This window comes from Lactuca serriola, chromosome 8 (assembly GCF_051521515.1).
Source record: "Lactuca serriola cultivar US96UC23 chromosome 8, Lser_US96UC23_V15, whole genome shotgun sequence".
In the NCBI taxonomy this organism is placed as follows: Eukaryota; Viridiplantae; Streptophyta; class Magnoliopsida; order Asterales; family Asteraceae; genus Lactuca; species Lactuca serriola.
Genome location: NC_136415.1, coordinates 307,319,934 through 307,335,558, shown reverse-complemented (window position 1 = coordinate 307,335,558; position 15,625 = coordinate 307,319,934). Strand labels below are relative to the sequence as shown.

At 38.7% G+C, this 15,625-nt stretch overlaps 1 protein-coding gene across 1 annotated transcript in view; it reads left to right on the top strand.

Annotated features, from left to right (window-relative positions):
* The first annotated feature begins 1,767 nt into the window (after positions 1–1,767).
* The window catches only part of LOC145068230 (uncharacterized), a 64,375-nt gene continuing 50,517 nt past the window's right edge, over positions 1,768–15,625 (top strand). The window contains exons 1-2 of the mRNA XM_079015193.1: positions 1,768–1,807; positions 1,900–2,525. Of these exons, the coding sequence (XP_078871319.1) occupies positions 1,768–1,807; positions 1,900–2,525 (666 nt within the window). The remainder of the gene's footprint in view (positions 1,808–1,899; positions 2,526–15,625) is intronic.

Here is a 15,625-nt window from a genome sequence, read left to right as displayed (position 1 = left end):
CTACTAGTTATTTTGTTGGGACCTAATTATTATTATTACTTCCGCACTTATTTTATATGGTTATTAAGTTGATGGATTATGTTATGACTATTTCAGTTGTTTTAATTTAATTTAACATGGGTTTTAAAAGTTTAAAATTTTTGCAAAAAAAAAACAAAAGAATTGGGTGTCACAAGTTGGTATCAGAGCCACAGTTTGAGGGAACTAGGCATTCTTGTGGATGTTCTAGACTCAAATTTGAGGCTCTATAAGAGTTTATTTTATTTTTAAAATATTTTTCAAACCTTCTAAAGACTAGTAGTGGAAGATGTCGCGGTGTACCAGTCAGCCAGCCAAGTAAGCCTTATTTCTTATGTTAAATGTTTATGTTAAATTGTTGACTATGAATTGGATTCTACTAGCCTTAAAATATTAGATTACACACTTAGTTAGTGTTAACATGTGAGAGAGTTGTAAAATTAACGGCTAGAGCGAACTGGAAATTTTGAAACTAGACGCGAATGCGAAATTGGAAATTGTGTGGAAGGTAGTAGAAGGGCCCCTACTATTTGAAACATCGGTGCCGGTTTCGAGTCGGGGCAAGGTTGAAAAATTTTCGGCAAGCTGAGTGTTTTGTCTTCCTAGAAATATCTAGGCTGAATTGTTTCTAAGATTTTCCTTCTTTTGTGGATACCAATGGCTCTGCCTGCTCGACTTAATCAGCTCCAAATGGAGCAAGTTAGGGATATTGTCGCTGAGGAATTCAATAACGGTTTCAACGAACTAATCCCGGGTGTGACCAACGACATAATCAACCAATTCGGTGCTCTTCTGGATGAGCGCCTCGCGGCTATTCCCGGAGAAGCGTTACTGTCTCTGCCTGTTCAGGATTCAGCATACTACTTCGAGAAGTTCAACAAGTGTAGCCCTCCTCTTTGGAATGGTGAATCCGACCCAGTTGCTACTAAGCCCTGGGTGTCAGATGTTGATGGCGCCTTCATAAGTGTTGGGTGTCCGGACTAGTACAAAGCAGTGATCGCCATGAATCAGCTGTGAAAAAGGGGAAAGACATAGTGGAACACCATCACCGCTCTATTGAACGAAGACGAAGTGAGGGCCATGTCTTGGGCCCAATTTGTGGAGAGGTTCGAGGCACAATATGTGCCCAAGGTGGAGCAGCAGCGGATGCAGCAAGAGTTCATGGCCTTACAGCAAACTACCGAGTCTGTTAGCGACCTGAACGCCAAGTTCTTGGAGATGCTATCTTTTTGTCCCTCATTTGATGGGAACGAGGCCTGGTTGGTCAGCCAATACACTACCATTCTACGTACCGAGATTCGGGAATTCGTTAGCATGCAGGAGTTCCCGACTTTATCCGCGATCATGGATGCAGCGAGGAGGAGGGAAATCGAGTTGCAGACCCAGACCAAGAGGAAGGCCAATGACACCTCCTCCAAGACATCAGGAGATGCCCAGAAAAAGCAAAAGCAGGGTGGTAAGTCAAGGTATGAGTACAGGCCGTCTTTAGGTCAGGGCGAGAAAAATCCATTGATATGCTACAACTGTAAAAAGCCAGGGCATCATTGGAAGAATTGTAGGGCTCCCCCTGCGAGTGCAGTTCCTCAGATTACTTCTGCTGCTCCCGTCTGCTATCACTGCAACGAGACGGGACACAAGAAGCCCGAATGCCCGAAGTTGAAGGCTAGTAAAGGAAGCGGGGGTACAAATCCTGCAATTGCATCGTCTTCTAAGGGACCCACTATGGTGACACGAGGTCGTGCTCACTAGATGACTGCGGATGAGCCGGTGATTACCGCGACAGTGGCAGGTAAATTTCTTTTTTTTTCTTTCTTTTCTCTCCTGCCATTATTTAGTAAATGGTAGTTAGAATTGTTTACATGATCGTATGTGGTAAATCAGGCACTTATTTGCTAGATTCCGAGCCTGCTGTTGTTATGTTTGATAGCGGTGCTACCCATTCTTTTGTGTCTCGCACGTTTATTAATCGTCTGGGGTGTAGTATCGGAAAATTGGCTCGCCCAATGGTTGTCGAAGTTGCCGACAACCGCACTATTTATGTCACCGATCTCTATCGGGGTTGCACTCTCGAGTTTTCTGGAGTTGAATTCCCTATCGATCTTATCCCTATTGCGATGCGAGAGCTCTGCGTTATCGTAGGCATGGATTGGCTTGATGTGTTTGATGCGGAAATCCACTGTCGTAAGAAGCATGTTCGTGTTCGAAACCCTAGAGGTGGAGAACTTATTATTCAGGGGTACATTCCCCGCCTGGCTATGGCTTCTTGCTCTTTTGCTATAGCACTAGACAACGTTCCTATCGTTTCCGACTTCAGCGATTTCCTTCCGGAGGAACTCCCTGGCTTGCCACCTATTCGGCAAGTGGAGTTTCACATTGATTTGGTCCCAGGTGCAACTCCGGTAGCGAAATCTCCTTACCGCTTGGCACCACTTGAAATGAAAGAGCTCCAAGATCAACTTCAAGAACTAAGTGATAAAGGGTTTATACGGCTAAGCTGCTCGCCTTGGGTTGCTCCTATTCTCTTTGTGAAGAAGAAAGATGGATCCCAGCGAATGTGTATTGATTATAGGGAGCTAAACAAGCGCACGATAAAGAATAGGTACCCGTTGCCACGTATTGACGATCTTTTCGATCAGCTTCAGGGAGCATCTTGGTTTTCCAAGATTGATTTACGTTACGGTTAGCATCAGGTGCGGGTTCGTGAAGAAGACATTGAGAAAACAGCATTCCGTACTAACCCTCTGACATTGAGAAAACGGTATTAAGGTCGATCAAGCCAAGGTTAATGCGGTTAAACAATGGAAGATTCCAAAAAAACCTTCTGAAATTCGCAGTTTCTTGGGTTTAGCCGGTTATTACCGGAGGTTCATTGAAAATTTCTCTAAAAACGCCTTACCACTCACCCGATTGACCAAGAAATCAATGAATTTCGTTTGGGGCCCGGAGCAGCAGCTGGCGTTTGATGAGCTAAGGAAACGATTGTGTGATGCTCCGATTTTGGCCTTACCTGATGGGGTTGAGGATATGGTGGTTTACTGTGAAGCATCGCTTCAAGGTCTTGGTGCCGTGTTAATGTAACGAGATAGGGTGATAGCCTATGCCTCCCGACAGCTGAAACCCCACGAACGAAACTACCCCACTCATGATTTGGAGCTTGGGGCTGTTGTTTTCGCTCTTAAGATTTGGAGACACTATCTCTATGGAGTGAAGTTTATCATATACACTGACCATAAGAGTCTAAAATATTTGTTCGAGCAGCGGGATTTGAATATGAGGCAGATCCGAGGGTTGGATGTGGTAAAAGATTATGATTGTGAAATTCACTACCACCCTGGTAAAGCTAATGCGGTAGCTGATGCTCTCAGTCGTAAACAATCTGCCGAACTGATTCGAGCTAAGTGTCTCCGGATCATGATGGTGTCGTCTTTGTTAGATCTAATCTGGGACGCCCAAAAGACGGCAATACTGGAGGAAAACATCAGGCGTGAGAAGATTGGGAAAGAGTTGCCTAAGATGGAACGAGGCGGGCGGGGTTTGCTGACTCGCTATGGTAGGGTTTGGGTTCCATATACCGGGGGAAATCGGAAAACCCTAATGGATGAGTCTCATAAGTCAAAATTTTCTATCCATCTTGGTGCTACTAAAATGTATCAGGACCTTCATGAGGCTTACTGGTGGCATGGAATGAAGAATGATGTGGCTCAATTTGTGGAAGAATGTATGACCTGTCGGAAGGTCAAGGCGGAACACCAAAAACCGCATGGAAGTTGCAACCATTGGAGATTCCTGAATGGAAATGGGAGCATCTAACCATAGACTTCATTACAAAACTTCCTAGAACTGCCCAAGGATCCGATACGATATGGGTGATTGTTGATCGTTTGACTAAGAGTGCTCACTTTCTGGCTATAAAGGACAGCTCATCGGCGGAGAAATTAGCCGAGATCTTTGTTCGGGAGATTGTCTCATTACATGGGTTGCCCGTTTCTATCGTCTCCGATCGAGACACCCGATTTACCTCTCGGTTCTGTAGGAAGTTTCAAGAGGAATTGGGCATACAATTACATTTTAGTACCGCCTTCCATCCGCAGACAGACGGGTAGAGTGAGCGGACGATTCAGACCTTGGAGGACATGCTTAGGGCATGTGCGATTGATTTTGGGGGTAGTTGGGATGACCATCTACATCTAGCTAAGTTTTCTTATAACAATAGCTATCACTCGAGCATTAAAATGCCTCCATATGAAGTCTTGTACGGGAGGAAGTGCAGGACGCCCGTTTGTTGGGGCGAGGTTGGGCAGAGGATACTTGGGAGTACTGATATCGTGCTACAGACTACGGAGAAAATCCAAGTGATTCGGGATCATTTGGTCATAGCGAGCAGTCGTCAGAAAAGTTATGCTGACAAAAGATGCTCCAATCTTGAGTTCCAGGTGGGAGATTATGTGTTGCTTAAAGTCTCCCCCTGGAAAGGTGTGATTCGATTTCGGAAGCGGGGAAAGCTCGGACCCCGATTCATTGGACCCTACAAGGTCATAGCTCGTGTGGGGAAGGTGGCTTACCATTTAGAGCTTCCTGACGAGCTTAGTCTAATTCATAATACGTTCCACGTGTCTCAGATACGAAAATGCGTTGTTGATGAGACCGCTGTGATACCACTGGAGGACATACAAATTGACGAGCGTCTCAATTATGTTGAGAAACCAATCGCTATTTTAGAACGAAAGATGAAAGCTCTCCGCAACAAGACTATAAACCTGGTTAAGGTGCAGTGGCAACATAGGAAGGGTTCGGAATGGACTTCGGAACCGGAATGCGAGATGCGGGCTCATTATCCGGATCTGTTTCTAGGTGTTGACTTCGAGGACGAAGTCCGTTCTTAGTGGGGGAGAGTTGTAACGCACCGGGTTTTCTCGGTACATTTGGTTATTTTAATTTAATTATCCTTGTAACCTTGGGTTAATTTATTTAACCAATGTCTGATTTCTTATATTATTGGACTCTTTTGATCATCTTGTAAACTCCTTTTATTGAAGTCCATGGGCTATGGGCCTATTTGCAAAGTCCATCTAGTTAATAGTACTTAATGTGTAAATTGAATCATTTGGAACACACACAAGGAAAACACTCTAAACCCTCCCTCTCTCTCAAAAATCGTCCCTCTCTCTCTCTTTGGGATCAAGAGCAGCTAAGGGGCTGTTTGGAGCTTAATTCTTGTTCATTTCCAGCCTTGATTCGTATTGGTATGAACCTCCTTATCCTTTCTTACAACTTGATTCATAACCTTGTTCTAGTTTTATGATTTCATCTTCACCTCTTCTCCTTCTTATTTTATTTGTAATTGTATGTTATACATCATCTCAAGATCCTATCTTCACCCCATATATGGTGGATGATGGATCTAGGGGATTACATGTGGCAAAAGATCATGGAAACCCTAAAAGGGAGAATGATGATTTTATGTGCTTATGTTTATTTTCATGTTGTTTATTATTACATCCTTGTGGCTAAATGAAATCCTAATGATCCCTAACCCTTTTTAGTACCACCATTATCATGGGGGACTGAATTGGGATGATGAACACATCTTAAAATGTGTTTCAAAAGGAGAAGGATGGATAAGCCAAAAAGGAATCACGGGTGGCTACGATTCTGTTTTCCATCAGATCTGTAGTCATTTTGTAAAAATCATATGTGGAGTTCTAGAACTCAAACGGACCCTAAACCAGTTCCAAAAGTTCACAAATTGAGTTGGCTAACTTTCTTAAGAAGGCCAACCTCACTGATAAGGGCTTTATCTATGTGAAAGAATGGCATCTTTGCTGTTACGTCTGATCCGGGTCTGTTCTGATATGTCATTTTGTTTTCATCATTTATAAGGCTTGGAAAAGGATCCAGAGTGATTCCAAGTTTCTATATGTTCCTTATATTATGAATTTAAGATCTGGAGAATATGGGGTGTTATTTCCAATTATAAATTGGTTATAATGGATCCACACTCCAGGTCAGTGGGCAGTCACCAGCTTTTGCTAGTGCTGTGATTGTCCACAATGTGAATTTTATATCTGGAGTTTGAGAGATGCTTTTCATTCAATTCCAACTCTGAGACTTTCACTTGTATGTACTTTACTTCTCTTAATTTTCTTTTGGACGAATTCTACTCACAAATTGGGTAGAATTGGCCAACATCATTTGACTGTATTGTTGGAGACAGATGTGATACACCATTTTGTAAAATTCATATCTAATTCATCTTTTGGAGTTAGAATGATTTCTTTATAGTTTTGGAATCCTGAGAAATCATAGTTTCCTATAAAATTTAGTTAAAGCTATGTTTCTGTTTTAGATTTTGGAGTAAATCCGTTTTGAACAGAAGGTCTGTTTTAGAGACCTTGCTGTGATTACTCTTTTCTCAACTCATAGCTTCATTACTTCTCCTTTCTAACCTTTAGTCCTTCTTAGGTGAGGTTTTGAAGTTTGCTCAAGCTTGGTAGCATTATTTGATTGTTATTCATCCTTAATACTCACTCAAGGTGAGTTCTCTCACACCTTTGTATTGATGATTGTGTTTGCTAGTTAGCTCGTGTGTGATTATTTGAATTTATACTATATAAGTATTGTTTTAATTCGTACATGTGCACTGTATGTAACTAATTATGGATATGGGGACACCACCAAAGGATACGGATTTACCGGTGCGGTGGGTAGGTAAGATCACCGACGTAATACTCTTCGTGAGGTGCGGTGATTAGGGCCAAATGATACGGGATCTTCCCGGTGCGGTTCAAACCTACAAGTCCTTCTCGTAATATAGACATTGATTCGTTCTTTGCCTTTATCATTATAATTGGAAAATGGATTAGGGCTTGTAAATATGAATGTTAGTACAATGTCTGTGTTTGAATTCACTAAGCTTCGTGCTTACGTTTTTCCCTTATAATTTTTCAGGTGTTAAGATTAAAGAGGCTAAGGCTTGACATGGAGCATCGGGACATCGCTACTAGTTATTTTGTTGGGACCTTATTATTATTATTACTTCCGCACTTATTTTATATGGTTATTAAGTTGATGGATTATGTTATGACTATTTCAGTTGTTTTAATTTAATTTAAGATGGGTTTTAAAAGTTTAAAATTTTTGCAAAAAAAAAAAAGAATTGGGTGTCACAATTTTGCATTGTAAGGAAATGTTTTCCGCTACTTTTATGAATAAAATAAAATTTTTGGTTTGAATAATTTTATATATCCTTGCAATGAAATCATTATGAAAAATTGATGTTTGTGTATCAATAATGGATTTCATTCTTAATTATGTCATTTGTGGAAATGTCGAGAATTTTCCAAATAAAGGAAGATTCTCATCGCCCAAGTTTCAGTTGGACAGAAACTTGGAGTCATGTAACTTGGTTGCGTGATGAATGAGAAACTTCATATTTGGAAATTAGACTTTGACAAAGTGTCAAGAGAAGGACTAGGAGATCGAGTACACTAGGTTGTACATTGATCAAGTCCACCACTAGAGTGATAAAGATGTTCGTCGTCATTTACCAAAGTTTAGTGAATATGGTTATGCTTATAAGATTAAATATAATTTTGAGTTGATTGAAAGAGTTTAAATCAATAACAGAACGAATAAGAAGAATCAAGAAGGCAGAAATATAAAAGTTTCTCTATTCTAAGAAGAAAGGAGAGTACCTTTTATTGTATTTTATGATAAGTCTTAATGATTAAAAAAACCAGATCTCAATCGATCCTCCAAGTGAGTCTTAGTGCATTTGTATGACCAATAAGAGGATTCGAGAATTGTAGAAATGGTTAAAATCAAGAAGTCAATCATACTTCGTTCCAATATCAAGTCTTAGAGATACATTCCAAGATTGTGAATTAAGTGACAAGTCTTAAGTAGATTTATAACACTCATCAAATGTGGAGTTTGGAAAAGGCTTTCGTATTCTTGCACATTTGAAATTGGTAAGTTGTGCTGTCTTGGATAAGACAAAGACCAACTAGGACCATTCATGTGAAGTGTTTTGTCTTGATAAGAACTACACTAACTCTTGAATATTTGTTTTGTCTAGGAATGGTTCCTGACGAGAGAATCATATATGTCAAGAGGTCAGTGAGAGTCTCAATTGTCTTGAAAAGTTTCAAGAACAAATCAAGAATAAACTGATAGTTAATCACTAGCACACGACTTGAGGTTTCTAACCTATTGTGTTCACATATTGTTGTTTTTGTGCCATTCCAGGTTAGTCAACTATGCATGTGAGTTCTATGATATCTCAATGGGTTGCATAGGGTCAAGACACCTTGATCAATGGAAAGTACATTGAAACATAGGGGTGAGTTGCTAAATAACTTGGAAGCAAAGGTGGGACCCTTGATGGCAAGAAATTAAGAATGGACATGTTCGATCCATAAGAGTTTGGATTTGTCACAATTGTTGTCTTATTATTATGGTTATGACAAATTCACATGGATATGAACACATACACGACAAAATCTAAGTGTTATAAGGTTTCTCTCCTTCATGAAAATGATTTGAGGAAACGCTTTCGCTAAGAAAGATTTTGAAGATAGCATTATGTAATTTGTATTTCTCAAATTCGATTATGATTATGGCATCCCTCTTCATATTTCGAATTGTGGGAAATGGAAAATGGGTTTGAACATTTTAGACTTATTCTAGAAATGTTTAAACACACATATGGGTTATCTAAGGAAAAGTGTATGAGTTCGAGAAGCTTGAATAAAGGCTTATCAAAGTGTCTCGGTTTCAGAAATCTAAACTTTGGAAAAGAAAGTCAATAAGTAATTGGTTTCTAGAAGTCAAGCTAATTTCTGAATACGTGTCAAAGCTAGTGGGAGCATAAATGTTATGCTAGGATAGATATAATCATCATGTTAGTGGGAGCATGATTATTATTATTTTAAGTATTGCAAGTTGGCAATATTAATTATAGAAAAACAAAAAGTTTCAATTTGCAAAGTTGCATGAGTTAATAAGTTATTTTTTCTATAATTAAGGGAGAGAATATTATACTTCGTTTCAAAATCTAAAGCTTAGATTGAGAAATTTTAATAAATTTAGTCAAAGGATGCATAGTGTGTTCATAAATTTCGATTATGATTACGGCATCCCTCTTCATAGTTCGAATTGTGAGAACGTGACACATAAAATATCATGGCAGAAGATTCATCATATCTTTATGTAAGAATATTATGCATCGTGTCCCATACGCTTCAGGTATAGGATCGATTGCAAATGCTATAATATTTGATCATTCTAAAATTTTCCAAATGTCTAGCGCATTAAGAGGGAAAAAAGGACTAGAATTGGTTTTGACTAAAATAATTAAACAACTATCAAAGGACAATCCAAACTTCGCTGAGGATTGGTCGCTTGTGAGTAGTTGGACGTATGGTATTGGATGGACCATATCGACATTATTATGAATAGATAAGATTCTATTAAGAATAAGTTGTCATATGGCAAATAGGGAAATGTTTCAATATTAGGAGTTGGATGTTGGGAGTCTGTGTCTAGATTAGAAACTTTTATGCAAGAAGGATGTTCAAAGAAATGTACTTTGAATGTGAGACTTCACGTCTATGGAATTATCTTGTAACAATTTCCGATAGAGTACTTTGTAATTTCATTGGCCAAGTCTTGGTTACTTTTGTGCTATGACTTTGCGAAAGGATCGTTGCATAAAATGTTAGAATCTAGCATATTCTAGTAGTAGCAAGAACCTTATGTTCTAACACTAATAATTTCATTGGCCAAGTCTTGGTTACTTTTGTGCTATGACTTTGCGAAAGGATCGTTGCATAAAATGTTAGAATCTAGCATATTCTAGTAGTAGCAAGAACCTTATGTTCTAACACTAATAAAAAGGATTGGAAATTGTGAAATGAGAATCATTGGAAAAAAATTTCAATTGATCTATTTCACAAAGTAAGGACCATGGGAAACAAAGTGTGCATGCTTGGAGCATGGGACAATTATTGTTATAATTCAAGTGATAGGTTGATTACTCGAAACATTATACAATGAATAATGTGTAATTAATATGGTGACTAAATAAAAGGAGTTTTAGTTACACTCAAAAGTTTGGGGCCATACTGGATTCGATTATTATTGTGTTTCATATTTTGCATGTTTTACTTCCCGAATAATATGATTGTTTAAACTCCACAGTCGCTCGCACTTTTGGAAGTAAGTAGTGAATTAAGACTGTCATGAATTGGATTGCAGATTGTCTAAGGATAGACATAGCCATAGAATTGCTGCAATGTTCATGAGTACTCAGAGAGTGAGACTTGAGTATTGGATAAACCCACGCTCAAGGTATTACTTCATCGAATTCATCACGAGTAATGCTGAGAAGATAATATCTACGATCTTGAAAAAGAGATATATGAGTTGTAATTTGCAAGTCGGCTAGACATTGGTGATACGAAAACGCATCAGTAACTTGGTGTTATAAAACGTATTTTCATGTATGGTTTGATGAGTAAAAGATACAAGCATATGAGTCAATGTTTATTCATTCCTTTTTCCCTAACGGGAAAAGCGATATATGTGGGCCCCTTGATGATTTGGTGTTGACTTTTGTGTTGGGCCCAGCCAGGACTAAATTGATGTGTTCGATCAAAAGTCCTATATCATCACAAATCAGAAATCAGGAAACATAGATTACGGACAAAGAGATTGATTGTATTCCATGTCTTGTGTCTAGATATATCTAGTAGAACGAAGGGTCATGTGATCACTTATCTTAGGACACATAACTGACTGGGTCGGAGTTCGGCAGCAGCTTTTGGAAGCTACATATTGCTGGTAAAATTTAGAAGTCATACTAGCAATTATAGTTACAGACTTATCCAAGTAGGAGACTGTTGGATTAGGTGTCTAAGCTCATAACTATAATTGGTATGTACTTGAATTGATAGTAGCACAGTCCTTTTGGGTTGCCCTCAAACATAGCAACCGGACAAGGAAATTATGAAAGGAGATATATTAATTTATTATAAGATTAATAAATTAATATAAATGATTTATTAATGTGTTAAAAGATTAATATGTTGATTAGAAATCATAATGTATAATTAATAGTTAGCCAGAAATTAATTAGAATTAATTTTGGGGTTAACTGTGTTAATTATAAAGTGTAGGGACTAGTTTGCAATTATCTAATAGTTGAGTGGAAGGCTCCAGAACCCCCTTGGAAGAGGGTGGACGAAATATATAGGGGAAACCCTAATGATTTTGTCCATGGGGGCTTGGATAAGGCCATTGGGTTTGCTTAGGCCCTAAGCAAGGAGCATTAGGGTTTTTCCCTAAACCCTAGATCCCTCAGCTATATAAGGAGCCTCCTGGCTCACATCGTGGGTACTCCTTCTTTTGAAGAAACCCTAGGCTGAGAATTACATACTCCCTCCTTCTCTCTCCTTTTAGTTTCCTTCTTGCTAATTGTGACAACCCGAAATTTCCATTCTGTACAAACTATATCACTTCAATAGAAGTTATAGTAGTCACAGTTAACTTACAGACTTTCTGCGTAAGTCTGAGTAATTCAGGGTTTACACTTCAGGAAATATCAGGAGAGTGGGTGCACTAGGGTTTTGTGCAACACTGTTATTCCAACACTCTATTATATTTGAGATCATTACAGGAATAAAAATATTTTCTGTCAAAATATCTCAGGACTATAAATAGATTTATGAATCAAATTCATTCACTATTCACATTTCCAACTAGAGAAAAGCCATTTTCTCTCTCACGGATCTTCGGGTTTTTATACCAAAACGTGAGTAACTCTTTCTAGTAGTGATTAGAATGCTTATTAGATGCTTATAACATGATTTATATGGCTAAATCATTAGATCTAGGAGTTTACTCCCCAAGGTGTTCTTAGGCGGTAAACTCCCGAAATGAAGCCAAAACCGACCCTTGTGTTATGCTAAAGCCTTAGACTCATATGTATGTATGTTAGGGACAAGAAAACAACCAAAAATCCACCCAAGTTTGGGAGTTTATGGCCCAAGATTATCATAGGCTGTAAACTGCAATTTCAAACACTAAATGGTACTTTTAAGGCTCCTAAAGCCTTAGACAATTTCCTAGACTTGTTCCCATTAAATCTAGGGCATTAAACACATCAAAGAACACAAACAAATGAGAGTTTACGGCCCAAGTGTATCTTAGGCCGTAAACTCCATTGAAATGGACAAAAGGGGTTTTTTCATGACACCTAAAGATCTAGACCTTTACAAGAAATTGTTACCCACTTAATGGAGGGACCAAACCACATCAAAATCACTTAACAAAGTGAGTTTACGACCAAGACATGGTTCTTGGGCCGTAAACTCCTAAAAAGGGCACCAAGGTGTGCCTAATGCCTTCATATGCTAGGAATAAAAGTCTAGAACATATACCACAAGTGCAATAGGCTTGAAGGCAACAAAAACAACACCCCAAGAGAGTTTACGGCTATAAACTCCTAGGGGAATGGCCTTGGGGCCGTAAACTCCTAAATGGAGTGTTTGTAGACCTTAAACCCCCTCAAGGATGGAACCACCAAGTTAGAATAATTCTACAAAGCAATTGGGACTTCAAAACACACCAAACACACATGTTTGGGAGTTTACGGCCGTAAACTCAAGAGTTTAAAGCCGTAAACTCCATGTGTGATGGTTTATGGGGAGTGAACTCTCATATAGGGTCCTTTGGAACCCTAAACACAAATACCTTGTCCCACAATAGCTTAGATGCAATCCTTAGGGCTTAAAACACTTATATAAAGTGTTTATTATGTCTAGGATGTCTTAACTTTATCAATTAATGATTTAAGACTAATTGAATGCATATATGTGTGATTATATGTTCATTAGGATCGTAGTGTGTGTACAAGTCCTCGCTTGACACCTAGCCATCCTATACCGTTCAGTTCATCCCAATCACCAACTACAGGTGAGTTCATACCCCTAATCAATATTTTAAATGATTTTAAATGCTTTAATGGGGGGGGGGGGGGAATACAAGTAGAAACAAACATGTTATTAAATCATTGATATGTATTTTATAACTGTGTTTGTCATTTAACAGATTTCACATGCTACAAAATGTGATGCATGAAATGGTTTTACATCTTAAAAGCACATTGTTACCAAATGTTTTACCTTTGAAATGCTTGAACTAAACTATGCATATACACTTATATTCTTATATATGTATTGATGTTATAGTTTACATCTTTCATTTAGTTTACCACACCCTTGAGTAGTAAGAGTGTACAAACCTACATGATCAACCAGTTATATTACAGTAAATTATCATAGGCATAATTTAAGGATATCAAACATTACTTCTATTACAAGGAATCACACAATAGTCAGTTCATTCATGAGTCTATACTAGTACATTACCTGATACATGAGTACTTACAGAGGTTTACCTGATAAATGAATATGTTTACATATACTTACCTGTTACATGGACACGCATACATGAATACCATACAGGAACACTTTTACATAGGTACATTAGTACTTACTGTGTAAATTGTCTTTCCTATCTCGGTTCAATGGGATAGCTCGGCGGGACTTACCATTCTGAACCCCACTGATTAGCACCAGTGGTCGATAACCATCTACGGAGGTCTAAGGTTACTACTTATATTAGGTAGATCGATTTGGGACTAACCCTTCCACCCACCTGCTGCTGCTACAGAGGACAATTGGACAATCTTCGGATGTTCATTAGGTTATACATTTCGCTTAATGCGATGTTGTGTTGGTCCTAGTACCCAGTGACAACACTTACAGTAGTACATTTTCCTGTTTACTTTATTTTGTGATACATTCACATAAACAATGAGTTAGACTAAGCACTTTTAGTACTAGTCAATACAAAGGAACACTATCATTTTACAAACAAAACATTCGGGTCTTGGTAGAAGACTACACTTCATACTCACAAAACATTCGGGTCTTGGTAGAAGACTACATCTCAAACTGATAGAAAATAAGGGATTTTCTAGGGTTTTTCATACGTACTTCAACATTTTCATTTAACGTTTTACATGGCCTTCATAACAGATTTTCACAAACAAGGAAATGACACCTATATACTTATGAATTCACCAGCTTTAAAGCTGATACTCGCTTTCAAAATAACTTGTATTCTCAGGTCATCAGTAGACAGGTACGGAGGCCAGATTTTGAAATGACGAAGCAGACAAGTCTCGTCTTTTATTTTGATTGTATATTTTTGGTGTCTTATTACAATGAACGAACACACATGTATTAAACTTTACTTATAATGCAATGGATGATGTTGTTGCTTGTTTATTATATTACACTGTTGTTATACTGTACATGACGTCCTCCAACCCTGAACGTTTCCGTCGTTCGTGGTTTTGGGGTGTGACAGATTGGTATCAGAGCATTGTTTATAGTGAATTAAGTATATCAACCCATAAAAGATATACTAACTATAAATACATGGGATTAAAACACTCTGTCTTAGAGTTATACTTTTAAATAATAAAATATTTAAGTAAGTATACGTGCCTGCATTCATACAAAAATCAGTGTCACAACGACAAGAACAAAAGTATTACGATTGTTGAATATCACAAGTAAGCCTGGGGATATATGGTCAGTCCTGGGAACGGCATAGCCTGATCAACTATGATGGTCCGAGGAGTGATTAGATTATGCCCAAGAATGGTTGTGATATGGCAACAAGTCTAAAAACTTACCAACACAACCATAAAGAAATACCATAGGGGTATTTGGTCTTACTATAATTATCATAGTCAGTTTGTCTATTTAGCTATTTCTTATAATTCCTTTTCTCGCGTAGATTAAGATGGCTGGATTTCACCATGGTGATCCGTACTTCCCAAACCAAGGCAATCCTGGTTGGCTAGAGGCTGAAACAGAAGATGATCACCCAATTCCTTTGGATGATCACCATGCTGAGGGTTTTTCCGATAGTTCTGACTCGGAGCCAGAAGTCAACAACCTACCCCCAGCTACTCAAAACCCAAACCTGAACCCCCGCCCTGTGTTTCAAGGACCCACGCCTCTGTGGGCCACTAACTTGATTACATGGAGTCATGAACAAGGTCAGCCCATTCCCTACAATGGAGACCGAAGTTTCTACAACCTCTCTGAAGGAGGTTCTGCTGATAGAGTCCTACCAATCATGGTGCGTAGGATTTCGCGGAACTCGATAATAGCTCAGACGACTATCAATCAAGTTTTGGAAGTTGACGCCAACTCTGGTGTTAACACTGTCCACATTCGCCAACTAGAGTCTGCTCATGAAAGGACTCTGGTCCACAATGCAAACCTGCAGAGGGAACTTGCTGAAACTCAAGCTGAAGTTAGAGAACTTCGAGCTTAGCAAGCAAGTTTGGACAGGCGTATAAGGGACATTGAACGTCTACTGTCGGGATCGAGGACTCATGCTCGCAGCTCTCGTCGCCGATAGAATCTCGTCGACTCATCTTTTGGATATAACCTAGTTTATGTAAAACTTTGGTCTAATTTCCTATCTGTATAAATCTTAGACCTGTAAGGTCTTGATCTAGTCT